Below are 26,281 nucleotides of genomic sequence, written 5' to 3'. Positions count from 1 at the left end.
GTAAATCTGGGACTCAGCCTGAGTACTATTAAAACTCAGATCTCGGCTATCTCAGCGCTAACACACTACAAATGGGCCCTACACATCCACTAGTGATACAATTTATACAAGCACTAACAAAGATCAGGCCACCAACAAAGAACTGGTACCCTCAATGGAATCTACCTCTAGTACTGGAGGGACTGACAAAGCCTCCATTTGAACCATTGATGGAGTGTAACCTCTCTAATCTCACAGTTAAAGGGAACCTTAACTGAGAGTGATATGGATGTTTCCTGTTAAACAATACCAGTTGCCTGGCAGCCCAGCTGATCTCTGTGACTGCAATGGTGGCTGAATCACACCCTGAAACAAGCATGCAGCTAATCCAGTCTGACTTCAGTCAGAGCACCTGATCTGCATGCTTGTTCAGGGGCTGTGGCTAAAAGTATTAGAGACACAGGATCAGCAGGTGATTCAGGCAACTGGTATTATTTTAAAAGGAAAAATCCATATCCTTCTCAGTTTAGGTTCCCTTTAAGGTGGTATTTCTAACAGCCATAACATCGGCCAGAATGGTGTCTGAGATTCAGGCACTGAGTTGTAGGGCACCTTATATACAATTCTTCCCGGACAGGGTCACTTTAAGACCAGTGCACGAATTTATACCAAAAGTGTCCAGTTCATTTCACTTTAATCAGGAGTGGAACTTGCCTGCATTCACAGACCCTAGTGCAAACAACCCGCACTCTTTGGATATTCCACAACTACTAAAACTATATATTTCAGAGACTGAGGGAATCCGAAAGACAGACAGGCTCTTTATAATCCCTGGAGGATATAGGAAGGGACAACAAGCGACCACCAGAACAATCGCAACATGGCTGGTAAAGGCAATAGGCCTGGCCTACAAAAATATGGGGCAAGATCCGCCTAAACAAGTGACGGCACACTCAACAAGGTCGCTTGCAACCAGCTGGGCCGCAATGGTGAAAGTTTCACCGGAAATAATCTGCCGTGCGGCAAATTGGTCATCGACCAACACCTTCATTGCACATTATAGGGTAGACCCAGGGGCTCTATCCACGGTGCAGTTTGGGAGGGAGATCCTCTCAGCTGCTACTTTGACAAATATATAATGTTATGTTTCTCAGTAGCAATGGCAAGTACTTTATTTTCGAAAACTGATTACATGCAGTGTTATGTGAAACAATTGAGCTAATTAAACGAGTGTAAGCATATTGCTGTTCTACTGTATCCTTATTTCCCACCCTTCTACATAATACATATATCCCGTAGTCGTGCTGCCAGGGAGACAGATAGGAAAACGGAAAATTGAATACTCACCTTCGGGTAATTTTACTTTCCTATTTGTCTCCATGGCAGCACACGGAGGCCAACCCAGTACCAAACTCGGCCTGTTAAGACTACTAAAAAAAGCACTGGACTGGGGCAGGGCCGAGAAATTTATACAGACCAGTCCTGTAGGGGTCAGGGGGCGGAGCTGACCCGTAGTCGTGCTGCCATGGAGACAAATAGGAAAGGAAAATTACCCGAAGGTGAGTATTCCATTTTCCGTTATCTTTACTGTTCAGAATCGATTAATTGAAAAGAGCCGGACTTCCCATCACTAGGTTCAGTCCTGCTGCTCTGCCTCTGAATTGATTCTGAACAGTAGAGATAGGAAGTCTGGCTCTTTTTTCAATGAATCGATTCATTGAAAAGAGCCGGACTTCCTATCTGTACTGCAGGGTTTACTTCCTGAAGCGGCCACTGATTGGCTGGCGGGACCACGTGATGCGGAGTGTTCCGATCACGTGGTCCCCGCAGAGTATCAGACAAAAAAGGCGCACCAACAGCCGCACAACATGGCTCACTCTGGCATCCTCCTCCAACACCACCAGGCGTTGCGTTAGGGGTACGTTAAGCGACCTTAACGTTCCTTAAAACGCAACGTCTTGGTGTGTTAAACAATACCAGTTGCCTGGCAGCCCTGCTGATCTATTTGGCTGCAGTAATGTCTGAATTACAACAGAAACAAGCATGCAGCTAATCTTGTCAGATCTGACAATATTGTCAGAAACACCTGATCTGCTGCATAATTTTTTTTCAGGGTCTGTGGCTAAAAATGTTAAAAAGACGCAGAGGATCAGCAGGACTCCTAGGCATTGCTTAAAGAGACTCCGTAACAAAAATTGCATCCTGTTTTTTATCATCCTACAAGTTCCAAAAGCTATTCTAATGTGTTCTAGCTTACTGCAGCACTTTCTACTATCACAGTCTCTGTAATAAATCAATGTATCTTTCCCCTGTCAGACTTGTCGGCCTGTGTCTGGAAGGCTGCCAAGTTCTTCAGTGTTGTGGTTCTGCTATGAACTCCCCCTTCCAGGCCCATCTATGCACACTGCCTGTGTGTTATTTAGATTAGAGCAGCTTCTCTCTTCTCTCTTCTCTTTTACAAGCTGGATAAATCGTCCTCTGAGCTGGCTGGGCTTTCACATACTGAAGAATTACAGACAAGGGCAAAGCTATTTGCAGGAAGAAACGAGCAGCCTGAAACTTAAGTGGATGAGAGATGCAGGGGGAAAGAAACACACAAATGATCTCTTGAGATTCAAAAGGAAGGCTGTATACAGCCTGCTTGTGTATGGATGTATTTTCTATGTGTGGACATACTGTACATCAACCTACTTCCTGTTTTGGTGGCCATTTTGTTTGTTTATAAACAAACTTTTTAAAACTGTTTTTAACCACTTTTAATGCGGCGAGGAGCGGCGAAATTGTGACAGAGGGTAATAGGAGATGTCCCCTAACGCACTGGTATGTTTACTTTTGTGCGATTTTAACAATACAGATTCTCTTTAAATGGAAATAAATATGGCAACCTCCATCTCCCTCTCACCACAGGTTCCCACACTTCATTGAATTTATTGTATTTGCCTGGTAAAGGAGGTCATACTCTTAGGCTCCCTGCACACTGCACATCCGATTTGCGATTCTGATTCCGCTTTTCAAAATCCAATTCTGATTTTCCCTGAATGCTATCAACAGAAAAATTAAAATAAAAGTCGGAATCGGAATCGCATGCAGTGTGCAGAGGGCCTTCTAGATTTTTCTTGCATATTCGATCACTCTCATCGCATCTGCAAGTAATTGCTGCCTAGTGCGGCCTAATCAATCGATCATCTGATCAATTTTTTGGGCTGAAACCAACTGTATGGGCCGTAATCTACCGTATGGCAGATATCGATCGGGAGTGGGGCAGATGGACAGTCCTTAGCGGTGCGCTGGATTGCTCAGTGCAATGTTCTAGTAAGATTTTTTTAATATAGACTTCATGCTGAAATCTATTAAAAAATCTATGTGAGTTAACGCAGCAGGGTTCCTATCTAGACCCTTTACTATTTCCAATGGCACCCGCCAAGGATGCCCCCTCTCGCCTATAATATTTGTTTTAATTATGGAGACATTAGCCCAAAAAATTCGCTCAAACCCTAAAATATCAGGAATAACAATAAAAAACTCCACCCACATCATAAGTCTATTTGCAGACGATGTTGCTCTAATTTTATCCAAACCATTAGTATCCCTACCATTCTTACTACAAGAACTTCAAGCTTTTTCAAATGCATCACTATACAAACTAAACCAACATAAGTCATATGTATTGGGACTAAACATTAACCCAAAACTCCATTCCTACCTTTCACAGAACTTTACGTTCCCTTGGGCGGAGGGAGCAGTGTCCTATTTAGGAATTAAATTATCCAAGTCTACTACGGAACTATATAAATATAATCATGTACCACTATTATCTTCAATCAAACAAGAATGTATGACCTTATCCAAGTACTGGCTCTCCTGGTCCGGCCGTATAGCGGCATTCAAGATGTTTCTACTTCCCAAAATACTGTATTTATTTAGAACACTACAAATACCTATACAATCTCAATGGTTTACTGATATCAAGAAATGTATAAACTCATTTATTTGGGGTGGGAGGAGAATTAGGACATCCTTTCACATAATGACACTAGCAAAAAAAGCCGGGGGCATGGGTTTACCATGCATTGAGACATATTATCATGCCTCCAATCTTGACATGATCAGACACTGGTGGAAACCCTCCTCAGCACAAGCATGGGTAGTTTTGGAACGTACAGAATTAAGGTGTGACCTTAAAGACCTCCTCCTCAGTATATACATGGGCGCCAGAGCCCCCAAATCTCCCTTTCCCACGATACAGGCAACACTGCGCTCCTGGGAACATTTCATTAAACATCCTCCTGACCCCTCAACTTCTATTTCAATCAAAACCAAATTATCAGCCCTTGAACTTTTCTCCCATGACCTCAACCTCTCAGTATGGGACAAATTGGGTTTGAATGATATAAGTGATTTATTTTCGGGGAATGAAATAAGATCCTTCCAGAATCTAGCTCAAACATACGGAGTACCTCAAACACAACTGTTTACCTATCACAGAGTTTTTCATCTGATCAAAATGCATAAAATTTCCCCTCCCACATTACACCCATCAGTAGCCACAATGCTTAACTTCAAGGGATATTATAAAGGGGGAATATCAGTATGGTATAAAGTGCTTCTATCAAAATCACAGCATGCGCTTAATAAATATGCAAAAATATGGTCAGCTGATCTACAATGCACTATCTCTCCTCAACAACTCAACAGTGCCCACAGAGTTATATCGGCCATATCTAAGTGCAATAGTCACTGGGAAATGACACGTAAAATTTTATATAGATGGTATATAACGCCAAGAAAAATAGCTACCTTCTCCCAGACAACCCCACCCACATGTTGGAAATGCAATAAGGATATAGGAACATATTTCCACATGTTTTGGGAGTGCCCGTTAATATCTAAGCTATGGGCGGAAGTAGAATCCTTGATCCGAATCTTCCTGCTACCGAACTTCAAACTTACCCCCCAAATAGCACTCCTTCAAATAGACTGCGAAAAACTACCTAAACATCTACAACCACCCATCTGCCATATCATACTAAGCGCTCTATACCTAATTACCACCAACTGGAAATCACAAGATGACTTTAACACAACACACCTTATAGCTATGGTTAGAAATAATATAACTATGGAGGGGAAAATTAGGAAAGCCCTTTTCCTCCCACACGAAAACTTCATTCTACCCAACACATGGAGCTCCGCATATTCCCATGAATAATAAGGACAGCACTAATTCCATAGGCCCATTATATAGACCCACTATTAAAGAGACTCTGTAACAACAAAAACCTCCCCTGGGGGGTACTCACCTCGGGTGGGGGAAGCCTCCGGATCCTAATGAGGCTTCCCACGCCGTCCTCTGTCCCACGGGGGTCTCGCCGCAGCCCTCCGAACAGCCGGCGACTGTGCCGACTGTCATTTCAATATTTACCTTTGCTGGCTCCAGCGGGGGCGCTGTGGCGACTTTCGGCACGGAAATAGACGGAAATACCCGATCTCCGTCGGGTCCGCTCTACTGCGCAGGCGCCGGAAACTTGCGCCTGCGCAGTAGAGCAGACCCGACGGCGATCGGGTATTTCCGCCTACTTCGGCGCCGAGAGGCATCAGAGCGCCTGCGCAGGAGCCAGGAAGGTAAATAATGACGTCACCGCTGCCCGGACTGCACGGAGGGCTACAGCGAGACCCCCGAGGGACGCAGGACGGCGTGGGAAGCCTCATTAGGATCCTGAGGCTTCCCCCACCCGAGGTGAGTACCCCCCAGGGGCCGTTTTGGCGTTACAGTTCCTCTTTAAGGCCTAGCCTAACATATCGTAAGATATAATGTAAGCAATGTTATCTGATCTTATCTTACAATATACATCGTACCTAAACTCTATACTACTTTTTGGTTATCTCATTTTTAAGATTTAAGTTTTGTTGTTCCTTTTTGTTCTCTGGTCGTTAAGGTCTATACTACTTTCTAACAGTTTCATTCATAAGACGCATTGGAACATTATAAAACTTTCAACTCCCGACGTGAAGATAATAACTCTTAATCTGTCGAAGGTCTCTCTAGAGACCTCCTGGTTTCGTCAGATCCAGCTCAAGCTGTACGTCTTACTGTCTACCTATAAGGTCTTGTAAATGACTGTTAAGGGGTACACATTGTAAACAATGTCGCTTATCTTGTAATATGTAAAACATTTCAACACAATGCTTAACTATTTGTATGATGAAACTCTAAGCCTTAATAAAAAATTTTATGATGAAAAAAAAAAAAAAAAAAATCTATGTGTAGTGTGTGGCAGTAATAGATCCCTCTCAGATCAGATTTGGTCTGACAGGGTTCTATGTGATAGTTGAGTCTAGTGGCCACCTTCATTTTGCATGAAGTTAGAAAAATTTATTGATTGCCTTTAAGCCCCCTCTACACCATACAATTTTTTTTTGTTCGATTCATTGATTGGATCCGATTCAATCAATGAAAAACAATCGCAAATTGAATCAAATCGAATTCTGATTGGACAACAAATTGTATGGTTTAGATGGGGCTTTATTCAGGAAGATGGGTTCTGCACACAAGGTAATTTATGGAATGTGCAAAATACAAGATGGGAGGGCCCATGAAACAGCTACAACAGATTCTGCATGTTAATAAGATAATAGTGCACTACTAGAACAATGTCATTTAGATCTATAGAATGGGACGATGAGCCAAACTGAAAGTGGACCTGAACTCTTGCACAGGACAGAAGGAAAACCTAGAAAAATGCACCATGTATGTATTTAGATAGTTTAGCTTTATTCCCCCTCCTTTTGTGACTAAGCACAAGTTGTAATTTGATCCCTCAGCTGGGTCAGCTGACTGCCACGGTAGAGAGGCTTATTTGAAAGCACAGGAGGGTAACAATATGTCTGCTTCCATGAAAGCAGGAAGTAGATACACTGCAGATTTATTGCAGGATTTGTATCAGTTGTAACAAAGAAATGTTTTTCTTTAAGGCTGCTTTCACAGTGGGACGTTACAGGCGCACGTTAGTGCAGCCTGTAATGCAGCCCACCACACAGTAATGAAAAATCAATGGGCTGTTCACAGTGCCCACGTTGCGTTACATTACGTTACATGCAGTACTTTATACGCGGCTAAGCCGCATTAGACTGCTTGCACATGCTCAGTAATGTTGGGGAGGAGGGAAGAGCGGCCAGGCACATGGCTAATTAATATTCACTGCACTTTGTGACGTGTGCAGGGTTTACTTCCTGGAGCGGCCGCTCTGTGCGGCGATTGGCTGGCGGGACCACGTGATGCCACATGCTTCCAAGAGTACGCATCACGGACGCCAGAGTGAGCTGCACGACGCAGCTCGCTCTGACGTCCACATCCAACACCACCAGGGGTTGCGTTAGGGGCACGTTATGCTACCATAACGTCCCCTAAAACGCAACGTCCTGGTGGGAAAGTAGCCTTAAAGAGACTCTGAAGCGAGAATAAATCTCGCTTCAGAGCTCATTTAGCAGGGGCACTTGCTACAATAGCGCCGCTAAACGGGGGTCCCTTGACCCCCAAACCCCCCACTGCGACACTTGGTCACAGACTTGGTCGCTCCTGGAGGCAGGGCTAACGGCTGCAGCCCTGCCTCCAGTCGCGTTTGTCAGCGGCGCATCACCGCCTCTCCCCCGCCCCTCTCAGTGAAGGAAGACTCTCCCCCGCATTACGGAGGGGATTTGGGGGATCAGGGACCCCCGTTAAGCCGTGGGATAGCGGCGGTTTAGCAGGGGCACACGTGCCCCTGCTATCTATGAGGTCTGAAGCGAGATTTATTCTCGCTTCAGACTCTCTTTAAGGTTATTAAGCTGTTGCTTATATTTTAGAACAAAGAGGAAGTTCTGAGTTCAGGTCCGCTTGCTTAAATACATTTTGTGTGAAACCGGAACATAGATTTGTGTTTACCACAAATTTTAGTTTTAAAATCTAATGTTATATTACATATAACAACTTTATATTACTCTTCCAAATTAATATGTATTGGCATACAATTTCACTATTTGTTAGAGAACCATAAAGTTGTGATTTTTTTGTTTGTTTGTTTACTCACAGTAAAAAAAAATACATATTCATTTTCTTTTGTATTTTAGGATGGGTGTCGGTCTCTTTTCCAACTGTGTTTTCTTTCTCAAAGCCACCTCTTTGCCATTCAAAGAAAAGTCTAACCTAAAGAATTGCATCACTTCCAATGGAGGAGTCATTTCCTTAGTGCTGAATGAAAAGGTACGTGTAGCTTTATATTGCTAATTGTACAGATCGTATACGTGAACCTTGGATTTAGAGTAAAAGGGCTCTTGCACACTCCATGTCATTCCAATTTGTGATTTTGATGGGATTTTTACATGCAATTAAGATTTGTGATTTTTAATCGGTACCGCATGCTGCGTTTTATCTGCGTTTTTCTTCTTATTTTGATAGCATCCAGGGAAAAATAGAATAACAAATCGGATTTGCAGTGTGCAGGGATGCTAACTTGGGTTTGCAAGTAGGCATGGTCGGAAATGCTGATTTCCAAATGCGTAGAAATTCCACCAATGCCGATTCCCGATTCCGCAGATTTCCAATTTCTGTTGTCCAATTTCCAAGTAGTTTTTTTGTTTTGTTTTTTTGTCATTTTTTGCATTCTCTTATTTGCCAAATACTTCTGACTCTGCGTTCTCTGTTTGCTCCAATGCTTCCAAGTTCTGTGATTGGGCTAAAATTACCGAGTTGGATTTCCGATTTCCAAGTAGTGGGTGTTTTTTTGGTCATTTTTTGCATTCTCTGATTGGCCCAATACTTCCGAGTTGGCTCTGCATTCTGATTGGTCCAGTGCTTCTGAGTGCTGTTATTGGGCTAAAATTACAGAGATGTGAAATGTGATATTTCTGCAGAAATCATTTTCTGAGTTCAAAATGCCGATTTCTGATTGGAAATGCAGAAAACATATTTGTTATGAAATTCTGACTTGATAAGCTAGCAATGTCTTGATATACAAAGCACAGTACATATACATGTTACATCATCACAACAAAGCCAATGCGCCTTCTCTCTTTGGCGCTGCAGGATTGTACTTAAAGAGCCACTGAATCGGAAACAAAAATTATGATATAATGAAATGGTTGTATAGTACGGATAATTACTAGAACATTAGTAGCAAAGAAAATATTCTCATATTTTCAGTTATATCGTTTTTTTTTATATCATTGCATCATTCTCTAAAATTTGCAGTTTACACACTGCTCAGCATTCTAAATGAATTTACAAAGCAGGGTAGTGAACTTTTGAACTTTCCTCTGCAGAAAAAAAAAACAAAATACAGTGACAGACACTTAAGATAATAAGCTTCCAAACACAGAGCTCTCTGCAACTTTGAAAGTCATAGAGATCGATGGCTTGCATAGATAACAACTGGAGTTTCTTAACTCTTCCTGTTCTGGAAACAATATTAAACTTGTGTCTCTGCTCCTAATGTTTTATTTCTTAGCTGTACTACACATACAAATCACGAGTTTATTTTCACTTCAGATTCCCTTTAATCTGAGTGTAGGGACTGTACAATGTCACATTTCTGTGAAATCCTGAAAAAGAGGAATAGTTAAGCCCAGTCTACACAATACGATTCCTTTATACGATTCGATTACGATCCTATTTACGATCCGATTAAATCCGACATGTCCGATCGGGATTCGATTTGATTCAATTTGATTTGCCATTGTAATCGAATCGTATAAAGAATCGTATCGTGTAGATTGGGCTTAAATGTCATTGGATACGTTCCTTGTTAAAGCCTCACAAAAACATAAAGATTGGGGTTAGCCAACAGATATCAGAATCTGTTTATTCGCCGAGCATGACCCAGTCATGCCCGTAATTTGGTTTTAGCAGCAACAGGGCACCATAGGCAATAAAACACTGATTGTCAATGACACAATGACAGAAATAAGATACCACAGCAGCAGCATTGACAATTAGCAGAAACCATGACAGTGACAGTCCAAAAAACAAAAAATAGCAATGTTTCTGTTAGTTATAGTGTACGACTTCCTATCCAATAACCCTTATCCAATCATTTAAACCTTTTTTTTTTTTTTTTTTTTTTCAAAAATAAAATGCAGGTTAATTTGTTTTGCTGTATGCATTTTTCATTTATACACTATAGTACTTTGTTTTAAATATTTTTCTATGAATGTTTTTGAATTGTTGAACGAATCATCCAAGTATCCAATAATTCCTATGGGGAAATTTGCTTTGATATAAGAGTGTTTTGGATTACAAGCATGTTTCCGGAACTAATTATGCTCACAAACTAAGGTTCAACTGTATGTAGGTTCTGTCAGTTACTGTAACTAGGTTCCACTGCATGCAGGTTCTGTCAGTTACTACTCTTAGTTACGTAAAATAACATTTGAAACCTTTCTTAAAGTGATATTAAAGTGAAAACAAAGTGAAGAGATAAACAATGGTATGTATCCTCCTACTACTTTTAGATATCCCACAGTTTTATGTTATATTAAAAACTTAAAAAAGCAGATTTAGGCCTCATTCACATCAGGGATGTTTCTGTGTGTTTTTCACAGCGCATTGCCGTATGCATTCTGTATGGTATTGATTTTCCCATGTAATTAAATGTGCCTGGTTCACATCTATGAGCTGTGCTGAGCTACAGAAACATAGGCTATCATTCATAAAGCATTCCCGCATGCGGAAATGCTGAAAACAGCTAACTTTACTGACCACATAGCAAAATGTGTATTCATAAAGGCTGTTTCCGCATGAAAAGCTGGCAGAGCGATAAATTACCGCCTTGTGCGGTGATTATCTAGAAAAAGTAACAAAATGTTCATTCATAAAGATTAGAGCAAGCAGTATGCGGACGGGGGATTACCGCTCCCTAGGAAGTAGCGATAAGCATGCGGAATACATACAAGTGAATGGAGACAGACCTCCCAAGCAGCAGCAGTGAGAGCAGCTTCTCTGTTTCCGCAAGCTTACCGCCAGCCTACCGACAGCCTTTTCAGGAAAATCTCTGCACTTGTATCGCAACAGGCAACATTTTTATGATAGACCACCCAGAAGTCTAAAATACCGACATCGGTGTTTTCCCGCACTGATTCTCATTACCGACAACACTTTTATGAATGATAGCCATAGTGTTGCATGTATTGCAAAGCTTTATTGACAACTGCTACTGCTATAATAAGCAAAACAGGCTTAAAGCTCAACGCGCTGAAACGCGCACAAACGCATGTGTTTTATCATGCGCTTTTACACGTTTCTCAACACCCCTAATGTGAATGAGGCCTTATTGTTTTTTCTCTGCTGAATGTAAAGCTACATACTCACGGGGGACAATTGTCCCCCGTAGCATGCGCGCACGCGAACAGGGAGCGACAGCTGTCCACACGTCTCGCCAGAAAGGCAGAGACGCGGCGGAAGCTGTTTGTGAATGGAGCATCCCCCGCCCGGATGCTCCATTCACTCGCGTAGGTCTCCTGTCGTTAGGCCGCATACTCACGCGGGACTAGCGACAGTTCCCGCGAAGTCGCGGCGACAGCTGTAGCCGGCGATTGAACATGTCAATCGCCTGGCGACAGCTCCGACGGGCGACGGTTCGGGGCGCGCGCGCTATACACACGGGCGACCTGTCGCCGCAACACGTGCGTGCCACGTGGCTGCGGCGACGGCCGTACCCCGTGTGTATGGGCCTTAACAGTCTGTCTCCGAGTACTCTAATATATGAACTATTGACCTTTTTATCTATCCTCTCCTGGCAGAGACCTGGCTTCCTAGAGCAGTATATTATGGCTGTATTTCCTTATTAGTAGTCTGACTGGGGCTGCAGAAAAACTGTCATTTGCATAGTAGAATGTTAGCTCTTTCAGGCAGAGAAAGAAAAAATACATGACAGCATATTTATTTGTGTGCTATGCACTATAGATACATATGTATCTCATCATGTCATATGTCACTTAAGGTTTCCTTTAAAGAGAACCCGAGGTGCGTTTAAAGAATGTTATCTGCATACAGAGGCTGGATCTGCCTATACAGCCCAGCCTCTGTTGCTATCCCAAACCCCCCTAAGGTCCCCCTGCACTCTGCAATCCCTCATAAATCACAGCCGTGGTGTGAGGCTGTGTTTACATCTGTAGTGTCAGTCTCAGCTGCTCCCCCGCCTCCTGCATAGCTCCGGTCCCTGCCCCCATCCCTTCCCAGGGAGGGAAGGGATGCAGGCGGGGACTGGAGTTCTGCAGGAGGCGGGGAGAGCAGCAGACTGACACTATAGAGATAAACACAGCCAGCTCTGACAAGCTGTTTGTCAACAGCATGGTTGTGATTTATGAGGGATTGTAGAGTGCAGGGGGACCTTAGGGGGGTTTGGGATAGCAACAGAGGCTGGGCTGTATAGGCAGATCCAGCCTCTGTATGCAGATAATAATCTTCAAACCCACCTCGGGTTCTCTTTAAAGAGACTCTGTATTAAAAAAAAGTCCCCGGGGCGGTACTTGCCTCGGGAGGGGGAAGCCTCAGGGTCCCAATGAGGCTTCCCCCATCCCTGTAGCTGCAGGCAATCCAGCACTGGCTCCCCCAAAGCCTCCCGCAATCCTCCCCCGATAAGCCTGATAAGGGATGATTTCTTTACCTCTCTGGGATCCAGCGTCAGCGCAGTAGCGGCTTCTCCTTTAGGCTAGGCAGAAATAGCCTAAACCCGATCATATCCGCTGTACTGCACAGACGCAAAGGACTTGCGCCTGCACAGTAGAGCGGATCACTCGGGTTCGGCTATTTCTGCCTTAACCCGAACGGAGATCCGCTACTGCGCCAGCGCTGCATCCCGGAAGGTAAAGCTTTACATCGCTGCACTTCGGGGGGGCTGCAGCTGGACCACGGAGAGACAGAGAAGAACGGGAGAAGTCTAGTTAGGATCCAGAGGCTTCCCCCCCCCCCCCCCCCCTCCTGAGGTAAGTACCCACCAGGGAACTTTTGTTTTAAATTACAGGATTTCTTTAAAGGACCTCTGTCGCGAAAATCTTTAAATTTAAAATACATGTAAACATACACAAATAAGAAGTACGTTTCTTCCAGAGTAAAATGAGCCATAAGTTACTTTTCTCCTATGTTAATTTCACTTACAGTAAGAGCTGGTCCACACTAGGTCCGGAAACGTATCCGTGGCTGCGTTTTTCAAACCTGATAAAAAACGGAGTCCCGGATACTAATGTTGAAAATAGCAGCCAGCCTCACCCAAGTAAAAAACGGATCCGTCTGCGTTTGCGGGGATCCATTTTCAAAACCTGAACGGAAGGTCCGGATCTGCTGCATTTTCACGCAACAGATCAGGACCACGGATACACGCAGGGGGTAGTGAAAGCAATGAGAAAATGCATCTCCAGCTCCACAGGCAAAAAACGGATGTTAAAACGGATAGCCTGAGCTTTATGATTGGCCCAAAAAATCCTCCCACTCCTTCCTAATGATGGAGACGTTTTCTGTCAGGGAAAAACCTGAACGTAAACTGATGCAAAACTGATGCACTTTCATCAGTTTGCAGTACGGTGGGTACTTCCCTTGATCCGGACTGCAGTGTCCGTCCTGCAACCGGGTCTAGTGTGGACCCAGCCTAAGTGGTAGAAATCTGACATTACCGACAGATTCTGGACTAGCCCATCTTCTCATGGGGGGTTCTCAGGGTTTTCTTTAGTTTTGAAGGCATTTAGTGAATGGCAGTTGCTCTGTCCATCTGACAAAAATAGTGTGCAGTGAGCAGGGAGGCTGGCCAGCATCTTTGTATAAATCTTTTTCAGTGAATGTCTTTATAAAGAATACAGGCCATGCTGAAAATCCCCCATGAAGAGATGGACTAATCCAAAACCTGTCAGTATTGTCAGATTTCTACTACCTACTGTAAGTGACAGCAATATAGGTGAAAAGTAATTTATAGCTCATTTTACTCTGCGATGTACTTCTTATTTGTATGTGTTTTAATTTTTAAGATTTTCACGACAGTTCCTCTTTAAAGAGAACCAGAGATGAAGCACCCTCTTGTATTTTACCTTATAAATCAGTGGAAACATGACAGTAAACACCTAATCTGTTCTTTGTTTCATTGTTCTCTGTTTATAATCTGACTGTTATCACCTCTGATAAGAATCCCCAACTGAGCATTCAGTCTGGCTTTGCTATGGAATGATTATAGCTGAGTCAGTCTTCTCTGGTGTCTTTTCAAGCCCAAGCCTGCCCCCTTGTGGCTCTGCTATAATGACTCAGCTATAATTATTGCCTGCAAAGCCAGACTGAATGCTCAGTCCGGGATTCTTATCACAGCTGATAACAGACACTTTTAGCAGTGAGGATGAAACAGAGAGCATGGTAAGTGTTTTCTCTAATGTTCTTACTGATATATATGGTAAAATACACAAGGGGGCTTCATCTCTGGTTCCCTTTAAGTATTCTGTGTGTAAAATGTTTATTTTCACTGCAGAAAGCAATAGATGTTTGCTTGTCTCTGGCCATCAGCAAAGGCAAGAATTTCCCTGTGCCTGAAGTTACTCAGCTGTTGCCAGGGCGATTTGTCTATTAAGCAGACCGAGCGAATAAGGGGGCAGAGTGAAGACACATATGGAGAGCTTGGCAATGAAATAATTTGGTGATGACCAGAGATAAACAAGCCCGTACTGCTCTCAGCAGTGAAAATAAACTATTTTAGACACAGGGAATGCTTGGGACTGATTTCAAATGTCCTTTTATGTAACTAAGAGTAGTTACAGACATTTTAGTTGTGGGAGTATAATCGTGTTTTCAAATGTTAAATTCAGTTACAAAAATGGCCAGAGTGGATAGCTGTAGATAGTTTGACGCGTGCAAATAAAAGTTTTCATTGTGTGAGGATGTCCAGAAGTCTCCACGTGTCGTTTTGAGGCATCTGCTAATCCATGTCCACTTTCACAAACACATTTTTACATAGTGAAGGAAAATGTTTTCAAATCGGCAGAAAAGTTAATGAATCTCCAAAGCTTTGAAACCGTATATTTGTCTTTCAGTGCACACATGTGGTGGTGGTCAGTAAGGCTGTACTCAACACTTCCCAGCAGAAGAAGATCCAGAAGCATTCTATTCCCATAGTGAAGCCTGATTACATATGGCAATCCATCCAGGAGAATCGTCTTGCTGAGGTGGATCTGGCAGATGATAGAAAAATCCCTGAGGTGATCCTAGAGGCATTGAAAGGTATATATTTCTATGTAGTTTTTAGGATGCTTTCCATCTTTATACTGTTTTGTGATTTAATGATTTTTTTAAATATTATTCTTATTATTATTTATTCTTGTTATTATTAATAACTATTCCGTTAGCCGGGCGCAACTGAGCTAAGTAATGTACCGATTCATGTTTTTACTGGCCGTCTTGCTGCGGCCAAATGTATCAAAAGCGAGTTAATTTAATTAAATTAAGTCGGCGGCAATGTAACAGATGAAGCTGAAAAGCTTCGTCTCTCTCTCCTCCCCCTGCCTCTCTCCTATACAATACTGGCATCCGTCTTTTAGAGGCAGGAAAGGGGCGTTATGCAGGAATTCCTCACCTGCAAGGGACGCCCCTTCCCCATTAGTCTGCCCACAAGCTGCTTGTCGCCAGACCTGGAGGTGGGGGATTGCTAGTGCAGCACAGGGGGAGCTGTCAGTGTAGCGGAGTGCACACAGAGACATGTCCTTTAAATGGGAACATGCCTCTGTGTCCCTTTCTTTTAATATTACTCATGTACATTGTAATGTGTCTATTTGAAGCTTGTGGCTTTGTTTATGTCGGTATTTGTTTTGCAGATGACAAGAAAAGTAAATTTCGTGAAAAATTCATGAAGCACATTAAAGCTAAAAGGTATAACTCATCATACATGCGCCACTTATTTTAAAATATATTTCCGTAGACCAATTGACATTTATTTTACCTTTCTTGATTCACTATAGCAAAGAACTAAAAGAGGAACTCCAGTGAAAATAAAGTTCTCCATTTTTACAATAATTATGTATAAATGATTTAGTCAGTGTTTGCCCATTGTAAAATCTTTCCTCTCCCTGATTTACATTCTGACATTTATCACATGGTGACATTTTTACTGCTGGCAGTTGATGTCACTAGATGGAGACGCTGCTTACTTTTTTGTCAGATGGAAACAGCTGTAAACAGCTGTTTCCCACAATGTATTGAGGTTCACAGACAGGAAACTGCTTGGACCATGGTCCTCACAGTTTCCTGGGGGGAGGGGTTCACCACAGTATCAGCCATACAGCACCCCCTGATGGTCTGTTTGCGAAAAGGAATATATTTTTCATGTAAAAGGGGGTAACAGCTACTGATTGGGATGAAGTTCAATTCTTGGTCAAGGTTTCTCTTTAACATCGCAATCCCTTAGGTTTGTGCTGCTGTGATCACCTACACCTTAGATTAGCAGCTAGGTACCTAGGTACAACTAGTACCAGTCTAGTCAGTAGCGGACAAAGCCAATAGTGGGCCCTTGTGCAGTGGTGGAATAGCTGCACCGTGGGCTGTCCTCCATTCATACACACGTCCCACATGGTTGCTGGAGTAACGTAGGGCCACATGTACGCTGGCAACCATGTGGGGTGTGTGTATGGATAGAGGCGGGGCCTGGAGCTAGCCCGGAGGCAGAGGCAGATGCGGACAGGTAATGTATAGTGCACTGGGCACCAGAGGGGGGGGGGGGGAACATTGATAATTAGGGGGGACAGCGTTGGGAGTTTAGTCGCTCATCCCGATATCGCTCGCTATTAGCGCCGCGCACTCGATCGACCACGACTTCCCAACATTTTGCAGCATTTCCCACCGATTCATGAGACCAATTTCAGCCCGAAAGTGGTTGCATCGTCGATACACTTACCTAAACAGCCCTCTTTTCCTACTTGCAGGGACTTCATACATGAGGAGGATTGTGAAGAAGGAGGAGATAACCATGATCTTCCACCAGACACAGAAGTGGCAAAATACAGCTTTTTCCAAAAGGTACGTGCCTCTATGTGAGCTGAGGAATACAGGAAAGCTGGTTTATGGAATATTTACATTGTAATATGTATGGCCAACTTAAAGGTACACCATTGACTAACATGTATTATTTTTTTATTTTTTTTTATTGAGATGAGAATAGTTTGGAAAGTGCTCCCAAATACTGCTGTATACATTTGACTTCTTATCTCTTTGTTTACTGTTATCAAATTCCTTTAACAATTTACTGACAGAGACAGGCTGAGCAGGGTGACAGACCAGTGAAACATGAGGGGAGGGGGAATCCCTCTCCTTACATCTGTTAAAGGAGTCATCAGGGGAAAACTTAAAGGGGCACTATTGCTAATTTCATCTTATTTCGACTAGTATAGCAAGTACAGTTACCACAGTATAGCAAGTACAGTTAGCCCAGTATAGCAAGTACAGTTACCACACTATAGCAAGTACAGTTAGCCTAGTATAGCAAGTATAGCTACCCCAGTATAGCCAGTAGTTACCCCAGTATAGCAAGTACAGTTAGCCTAGTATAGCAAGTATAGTTACCCCAGTATAGCAAGTACAGTTACCACACTATAGCAAGTACAGTTAGCCTAGTATAGCAAGTATAGTTACCCCAGTATAGCTAGTACAGTTACCACAGTATAGCAAGTACAGTCAGCCCAGTATAGCAAGTACAGTTAGCCTAGTATAGCAAGTATAGCTAGCCCAGTATAGCAAGTATAGTTAGCCCAGTATAGCCAGTAGTTATCCCAGTATAGCAAGTATAGTTAGCCCAGAATAGCAAGTATAGTTAGCCCAGAATAGCAAGTATAGTTAGCCCAGAATAGCAAGTTTACTTAGTCCAGTATAGCAAGTATAGTTAGCCCAGTATAGCAAGTATAGTTAGCCCAGAATAGCAAGTATAGTTAGCCCAGTATAGCAAGTATAGTTAGCCCAGAATAGCAAGTATAGTTAGCCCAGTATAGCAAGTACAGTTTCCACAGTATAGCAAGTACAGTTACCACAGTATAGCAAGTACAGTTAGCCTAGTATAGCAAGTATAGCTACCCCAGTATAGCAAGTACAGTTACCACAGTATAGCCAGTACAGTTAGCCTAGTATAGCAAGTATAGTTACCACAGTATAGCAAGTACAGTTACCACAGTATAGCAAGTACAGTTAGCCTAGTATAGCAAGTACAGTTACCACAGTATAGCAAGTACAGTTAGCCCAGTATAGCAAGTACAGTTACCACACTATAGCAAGTACAGTTAGCCTAGTATAGCAAGTATAGCTACCCCAGTATAGCAAGTACAGTTACCACACTATAGCAAGTACAGTTAGCCTAGTATAGCAAGTATAGTTACCCCAGTATAGCTAGTACAGTTACCACAGTATAGCAAGTACAGTCAGCCCAGTATAGCAAGTACAGTTAGCCTAGTATAGCAAGTATAGCTAGCCCAGTATAGCAAGTATAGTTAGCCCAGTATAGCCAGTAGTTATCCCAGTATAGCAAGTATAGTTAGCCCAGAATAGCAAGTATAGTTAGCCCAGAATAGCAAGTATAGTTAGCCCAGAATAGCAAGTATAGTTAGCCCAGTATAGCAAGTATAGTTAGCCCAGTATAGCAAGTATAGTTAGCCCAGTATAGCAAGTATAGTTAGCCCAGTATAGCAAGTATAGTTAGCCCAGAATAGCAAGTATAGTTAGCCCAGTATAGCAAGTATAGTTAGCCCAGAATAGCAAGTATAGTTAGCCCAGTATAGCTAGTATAGTTACCCCAGTATAGCCAGTAGTTACCCCAGTATAGCAAGTATAGTTAGCCCAGTATAGCAAGTATAGTTAGCCCAGTATAGCAAGTATAGTTAGCCCAGTATAGCAAGTATAGTTAGCCCAGAATAGCAAGTATAGTTAGCCCAGTATAGCAAGTATAGTTAGCCCAGAATAGCAAGTATAGTTAGCCCAGAATAGCAAGTATAGTTAGCCCAGAATAGCAAGTATAGTTAGCCCAGAATAGCAAGTATAGTTAGCCCAGAATAGCAAGTATAGTTAGCCCAGAATAGCAAGTATAGTTAGCCCAGTATAGCAAGTATAGTTAGCCCAGTATAGCAAGTATAGTTAGCCCAGTATAGCAAGTATAGTTAGCCCAGTATAGAAAGTATAGTTAGCCCAGTATAGCAAGTATAGTTAGCCCAGTATAGCAAGTATAGTTAGCCCAGTATAGCAAGTATAGTTAGCCCAGAATAGCAAGTATAGTTAGCCCAGAATAGCAAGTATAGTTAGCCCAGAATAGCAAGTATAGTTAGCCCAGAATAGCAAGTATAGTTAGCCCAGAATAGCAAGTATAGTTAGCCCAGAATAGCAAGTATAGTTAGCCCAGAATAGCAAGTATAGTTAGCCCAGAATAGCAAGTATAGTTAGCCCAGAATAGCAAGTATAGTTAGCCCAGAATAGCAAGTATAGTTAGCCCAGAATAGCAAGTATAGTTAGCCCAGAATAGCAAGTATAGTTAGCCCAGTATCGCTGCCCCAGTGTCACCAGTACAGTTAGCCCAGTGTAGCCTCTCCTCTCCTCCCCCCGCGCGGCCGCCGCTCCTGTTACCTTACGAGCGGGCAGTCGCTTCCTTATGTTCCCCATAGCTCCTCTCCTCTTGCAGCACCTCGTATTACAGCAGCGCTTCCCGCGCGGCTGCTGTAAGGAAGGGTAGGAAATAGGGCAGCGGCTTCCTGTAGCGGCAATCGCCGTACCCATGGGAACGCTGCCCCGCCTCCTTCCCTCCTTACAGCAGTCGCACAGCAAGCGCTGCTGTAATACGAGATGCGAGAGGGGCTATGGGGAATATAAGGAAGAAAGCGGCCGCCCGCTCATAAGGTATCAGGAACGGCGGCCGCTGGGGGGAGAGGGAGAAAGGCCAGATCCGCCGCGGCCCCCCAGAAATCTGCCCACGGACCCCCAGGGGGCCGCGGCCCCCAGGTTGGGGACCTCTGCTTTAGCATACATATGCATTGTTGGAGTAATTATGTTTCTCAGTATGTAGTCTTATACAAATGTATTTGATCACTGGCAATAAGCATTTATAGCAAGGCAGTGACGTCGGTAGTATTACCTTTCCGACGCCAATGCAGACTAAACCATTATGTAGTAGGGAGGCATCTGTTACTGATCAGTGAGCGGCCATTATATTATTCACCCCTCTGGCCAGCTCATGTATTTATTTTCCTCCTTGTAACTGCACTAACGTGCAGTTACTGAGCGCACAGCAGCCGCCGTAAAGTGAGGGACGCAGCCTCCTCTGTACAGCGTAGGAGCGTCTGTGTGTAGATGCCCGGCCGCCAAGGACCCCTTTACCTAAGCTGGCAATTGGCTGTAGCTGTAATGTCCCGCGCCGTCCTCCTGATCCTCTGTTCCCCGCTGCTGGTTCCGGTCTGGTACTCATCTAAAGAGCCGAATAATGCATGCTCCCGCGCGCGTCATCGGGAGCTTACTGCGCAGGCGCAGTACCAACTTTTTTTGTACTGCGCCTGCGCAGTAAGCTCCCAATGACGCGCGTGGGAGTGAGCAGTTGCATGGCCAGGCAGCCGCAGACACGTTAGATGCGTAATTACATCTGGACCGGCGTCGGGGAACCGAGGATCGGGGGAGGGCGGCATGGGACATTACAGCTGCAGGGGGGGGAGGCGATAGAAGCCCCAGGTAAATGTCAGTTTATGTTATTTTAAGCATGCCACAGAACCCCTTTAATAAAACAGTCTTACAAATCAATCACATGATCAAACTGATCACCTGCTTTTCAATAAGTTCTGTTACATGTAAGCAACACTAGATATAAGCAGCTGCTCCACTTTGTTGCCCTACAGAATAAAAATAACAGCCCAAATAAAGAGTTAAGAATCTCACACCTGAAACAAGCATGTTGCTATTCCAGTCAGACTTCAGTCAAAGCCCCTGATCTGCATGCTTATTCGGGGTCTATGGCTAAAAGTATTAGAGGCAGAGGATCAGCAGGGCTGCCACTTCATTGTTTAAAAGGAAATAAGTATGGCAGCCTCCCTATCCCTCTTAGTTCAGGTGTGCTTTAACCACTTGCCGACCAGGGGATTTTTCAGTGATCGGTGCTGCGTGGGCTCTACAGCCTGCAGCACCGATCAGGAGTGCAGCAGGGCGATCAGACTACCCCCCTTTTTTCCCCACTAGGGGGATATCCTGCTGGGGGGGTCTGATCGCCGCCAGCTGCATTTGCTTAGCGGGGGGGCTCTTCAAAGCCCCCCTCCGCAGCGTTCTCCGCCATCTCGCCCGCTCCCTCCCTCTCCCTTCCCCTCTGAGAGGCGCAGGACGGATAGGATAGGCTTCTGCCTATCAGATGCCGGCGATCCCCGGCCAATCAGAGGCCGGGGATCGCCGATCTACGTCACGGCGCTGCTGCGCAGCAGCGCCGTATGATGTAAACAGCGGGGATTTCTTCCCCGCCTGTTTACATTTTGCCCGTGAGCCGCGATCGGCGGCTCTCCGGCTGTTCACGGAGACACCCTCCGTGAACTGACATGGAAAGGCTGTTTCCATGTAAACCCTCAGACAACCAGTTTACGCCAATCGGCGTTAGCTGGTCGTCAAGAGGTTAACTGAATTAGGCCAGAAACCCACTAGGAGCGATTTTCTGAGCGCTTTGTGATTTGAAAACTCTTGCTAATGTAATGCTATGGGAGTGATCGCACTTGAGCGATGTGATTTTATAAAAATCCCCCCCAGCATTGCATTAGCAGGAACTTTTTCAAATCGCTAGCGATTAGAAATCGCTCCTAGTGGGTTTCTGGCCTTAGATGTGTTTCAAATTTTACTTGTGATTGCTTGCAGTTTGTCTTTTTGTGTTCGCATGCAGTGGTGGGCTCCTTCCAATGGATTTAATTCACTATAATAGTCCATTCTACTGATACAATAGAGCCTAGGTTCTCAATGTGTGGTACACGTACCCCAGAGGGTACTTCTGATAGTTCCAGGGGGTACTCGGGCTTGATAAACTTAACCAAGAATAACAAATTTAGAGGTTTTTTTTTAGAAAATTATACATCTTATATAAACAACACCAAATTAGTATTTTAGCTAATTAAAAGTAATAGTAAATGCTTTTAAATGGACTCCAAGCTCTACTTAAAAAGTAAAATAGTACTCACCGGGGGCTTTCTTTAGTCCAGCGCTGGTCGGGAGGTCCCACGACGGCGTCCTGGCTCCTCTCCTAGGCCCCGCTCCGGAATGGCTGGACGGCAGCAGCCCGGGCGACACTCGGCTGAGTGTCGGGCTGCTCCTTCCGCGTATGACGCGGCTGACGTCACACGCCGGCCGCCTCGCGTCATCACGGCGGCCGGCGTGGCAGTACGGCGCATGCGCGCTTTAATCGCGCATGCGCCGTACTGCCACACCGGCCGCCGTGATGACGCGAGGCGGCCGGCGTGTGACGTCAGCCGTGTCATACGCGGAAGGAGCAGCCCGACACTCAGCCGAGTGCCGCCCGGGCTGCCGCCGTCCAGCCATTCCGGAGCGGGGCCTAGGAGAGATGCCAGGACGCCGTCGTGGGACCTCCGGACCAGCGCTGGACTAAAGAAAGCCCCCGGTGAGTACTATTTTACTTTTTAAGTAGAGCTCGGAGTCCCTTTAAATTGTTTAGAACCAATTATCATGTTCTACGATTTAAATGTATTTGTCAAGGGGTACTTGTGATAATGTTTACTATGGTAGGGGGTACTTGGTGAGTACAGGGGGCTTTGGTACTTAAAATTTTTGAGAAAAATGCAACAAGTAACAAAGATGTTAATACAACCATTACATTCAATAGTCATACAAGTCATACCCTCAATAGAGTTTTACAGTAAGTAACATCAGATGGATAGCGGTGATTTATTCAGAGATATTAGTACCGTTGACAATTTAAAGGAAAAGAGAACAATTTCAAACCACAAAAACACTGTTGGAAAGTAACTAAAGCAGGTAGGCCTTAACTAGGATCCAAAACAATTCCCCCCAGACAAAGTTAGAGCAAGGTAGCCTCATTTCAATGTCCCCCTCGCAATATCTTCTGATCAAAGAGAAAAACGGACAACAATCATAAGATCGACTCATAATTACATTAATGTCCCAGAAGTCCTATAGCTTTTCAAAGGCCGGAACAGTGTGAGTACCGGGTTTTAAAAGTGGTGCATACCAATAAAATGTTGAGAAACACTGCAGTAGAAAAAGATGAGGCAGCAATCCACTTCTTAGCTTTTGATACACCAGTGTCAGCACATACAATACCAGCCAGGTGTGGCTGATACAAGCAGGCGTGTAACTGCAAATCATGGGGCCCCTCTGCAAATCTTTGATGGGGCCCCTCCAGTGTTCCCTCGGTGATCCTCACAGCCTGAAGGACCCATCTTGAAATGGCCATAAACCAATTGTGGACACCATGATCTTCACACCCATACCAAGTGTAGCCCCAAAAATTTCTGATCTGGAAGATGGACTCAGAGTGAGTAAAGTAGTCGTTGGGAGGCCTCACTGCTTTGGACCCTCCTGCGATCGCAGGTGATGCTTCCTTATAGTTACACCCCTGGATACAAATATAAGACCAACAGGACTTTCACACACACAGATAATAATGGCGTTTTTCTTCCAATTGATTACATACACTGTTTCATGGGGCCTGATGCAATAAACTGCGAAAAAACTGTAGTGTGCACAAAAATTTATACCGGTACTAATGGCAGCGGGTGAGCGTGCGTTACAATAGTTATGTGTGGTATGCCACGTGTGCACCGCATGGTACCAAGCATATACCCCATTCACGTTGCACTAATAGGGTAACGCGCACTGTCCACCTTCTCTTAGTACTGGTGAAATTGGTGTGCATTGCCCTGTGTGCCAGTTTCACCGCAGTTTAGCGCATCAGGCTCCTAGTGTCGGTACTAAATTCTGTTGTTAGTTTTCCCGATTTTCCAGTCATATTAAAATTTTTCACTACAGTTGTCATTCTCCAGTCCAGTTTTAAAACTGTTGTGGGTGAGAATAACAATATTTTTCACCACTGGTGCATCCATACTTGCACTCTTCTTTTTGTTACATTATTAAGCACTAGCGGAAGACCTGGTGTTGCCCGGGTATGTATTTGGTTGTTTTTGGCTCCACCTACTTTTTCTAACCTTGACACACAGTCAATGACAAAGTTTGTGAGCTTTGGGGTCCTTAGCATCAATAATGTGGGAATGGAAGTAGTTTAAATGTTCCCTTTGAAAACAATCAAACAAATCGGATTGGCTGTTTGTGGCTCCGCCTTTTTAGTGAATTTGAACCCCAGTCACCCAATGACTGACTGTACCAGGTTTGAGTCATCTGCCATTAACCGTGTAAGAATGGCAGCAATTTAATTATTCCCCCTTAAAAAGATGTGAAATTAATAATTATTTCAGTGCATTTTTTTCATATTCTACAATTTCAGGGGGAAGAAGTGGCAGTTCTGGAAATCCTCTGTTTTAATGAGCAGAACCATGTTCCATATAAAATTTCTACAGTATGCGGCATACCAGGCATATCCCAGGTACAGTATGCATGATGCAATGCTATCGGGCAGAAGGGTCTCGCACTGGCTAAAGGTGGCCCTGAGGTCTTGCAAAGAAGAGGTTGAAAACTGTTCTTTTCACATAGAAATGCTGTAGAAATCAGCTGCACTGAGCTGTTTGTTTATTTAGCTACAGTTGAGTGTAACAAGTGTGTAATCAGTAGGCATACTGCCTGTATGCCTACTGATTACACACTTGCCTAGACAGATGCTGTCTTGCCTAGACAGGTGCTTTAACCCTTTCTTTGCTCCCTGAACATTCATCCAGTACATTTTCAGGGCATTTTTTTTAATTTCTGTGCATTCTAAAAATTATTTTTTCCCTGATTCTTTTCATACTGTCTCTAGTCTTTTAAAGCAGAGAGGAAGTTCTGAGCTCAAATCCACTTTAAGACAATGCTGGGTTTGATTGTTTTGGCTGCAGGAGGTAACTGTATTTAGAATAACATTCTGTTATGAAGATGTCAGGTCCGGGATGGGTGGAGGCTGTCATTAGACTTCACCCTTGTTTTTTTGTTCTCATCAGTCCTGTATTGATTTCTGTATTTCTGTGCATGGGGTTTTCTTGTTCGGAGAATACAACCTGGTCACAATCTATTACTGCTCAGAAGTCAGTGATCATATACTTTGCACTTATAAACTAAAGTTAAATCTTTTTTATTAAAGTCTTCTGAAACTCTGCTACAAAAATGTAGCAGAACAGCATTCAAACAGTTAAACCCACCACTTTGCTCTCCACTGGAAAGCTCCTTCAGCTTATGATCTGAGTCCCAAGAGGAGATAACATTATATTTTGTTTACATTCCGATGTTGTTACATTGTGTGTAACAACTGAAAGGGAGCTCTCTGTGCTTCAAGCATGCACAAAGTTCAGAACAGCTCACTAGAAGATTTTAATACATAATAAAAAGCAGCTTGCATAAAATGCAATGGCAGCTTTCAGATCAGATAAACTGTACTTTGGGAACTTGTAATTTGTAAAAGGACAATATTACTTGTGCACAAAAGCAAATATGATAACCGTATCATAAAGTAGGAAAACACATTTTTATTGAATGCTATGTCTGAGTTTCAGACCACATTAATCAAAAAGATAACATAAAATAAAAAAAAGTATTTTGCATTATATGCCCAGGATGGGCATAGTAAACATGAAATACAGACAATCACTGGAACTATCCAATCTGAACAGATGTTCCTGTCAAAAGAAGAACCAGGTAGCAACTAATGTAGCAACAAGATAGATGACTAGTTTTAAAGGGTGCGGGAGCATAGTAGCCTTCATTACCCATCCTCTCTGTATCTGCACCTGTAAGTTATTCTAGCTGCACCTCATCCCTTTAATTCAAAGTAATATTTAAATAAAAGGAATATCTAACTGTCAGTATAATATATAAACGCCAGAGCCAGCCTCTACCTATGCTGCTAAGAGGTTAACTTTTTGTGCTCAGTACTGTAAGTACATTATGATACTCTGCTATTGCTGCAGTGCTGGCCACAAAGAGTTAATTGCAGACCAGCAAAACAAGTTGGGAAGTGTGAGTTAAGCTGCTGTTTTGTAACCATGTATTTCATTATTTTTTTTTAGATTTTTTTTTGCATAACACTAGTGTCTAATAATAAAACATGAAGGGGCTTTTAAGCCAAATTCAGATCAGTTTTTGATGTACATAGTAGATTTAAAATTAATTGTGCAGTAAGAGTTCAGTGAAAAAAAAAAAAAAAAG

General features: G+C 43.5%; 1 protein-coding gene across 3 annotated transcripts in view; it reads left to right on the top strand.

The window, feature by feature from the left end:
• Positions 1-26,281, top strand: part of PARP4 (poly(ADP-ribose) polymerase family member 4) — a 291,746-nt gene that overhangs the window by 27,860 nt on the left and 237,605 nt on the right. For all 3 annotated transcript variants that reach the window (XM_068266936.1, XM_068266937.1, XM_068266935.1), the window contains exons 3-7: positions 8,086-8,218; positions 15,016-15,202; positions 15,793-15,847; positions 16,897-16,990; positions 24,435-24,533. In XM_068266936.1, coding sequence (XP_068123037.1) covers positions 8,087-8,218; positions 15,016-15,202; positions 15,793-15,847; positions 16,897-16,990; positions 24,435-24,533 — 567 coding nt within the window. In that variant the 5' untranslated portion in view covers position 8,086. The remainder of the gene's footprint in view (positions 1-8,085; positions 8,219-15,015; positions 15,203-15,792; positions 15,848-16,896; positions 16,991-24,434; positions 24,534-26,281) is intronic.

The sequence above is a fragment of the Hyperolius riggenbachi genome, chromosome 2 (genome assembly GCF_040937935.1).
Source record: "Hyperolius riggenbachi isolate aHypRig1 chromosome 2, aHypRig1.pri, whole genome shotgun sequence".
In the NCBI taxonomy this organism is placed as follows: Eukaryota; Metazoa; Chordata; class Amphibia; order Anura; family Hyperoliidae; genus Hyperolius; species Hyperolius riggenbachi.
This window is presented reverse-complemented; position numbering and strand designations above follow the sequence as displayed.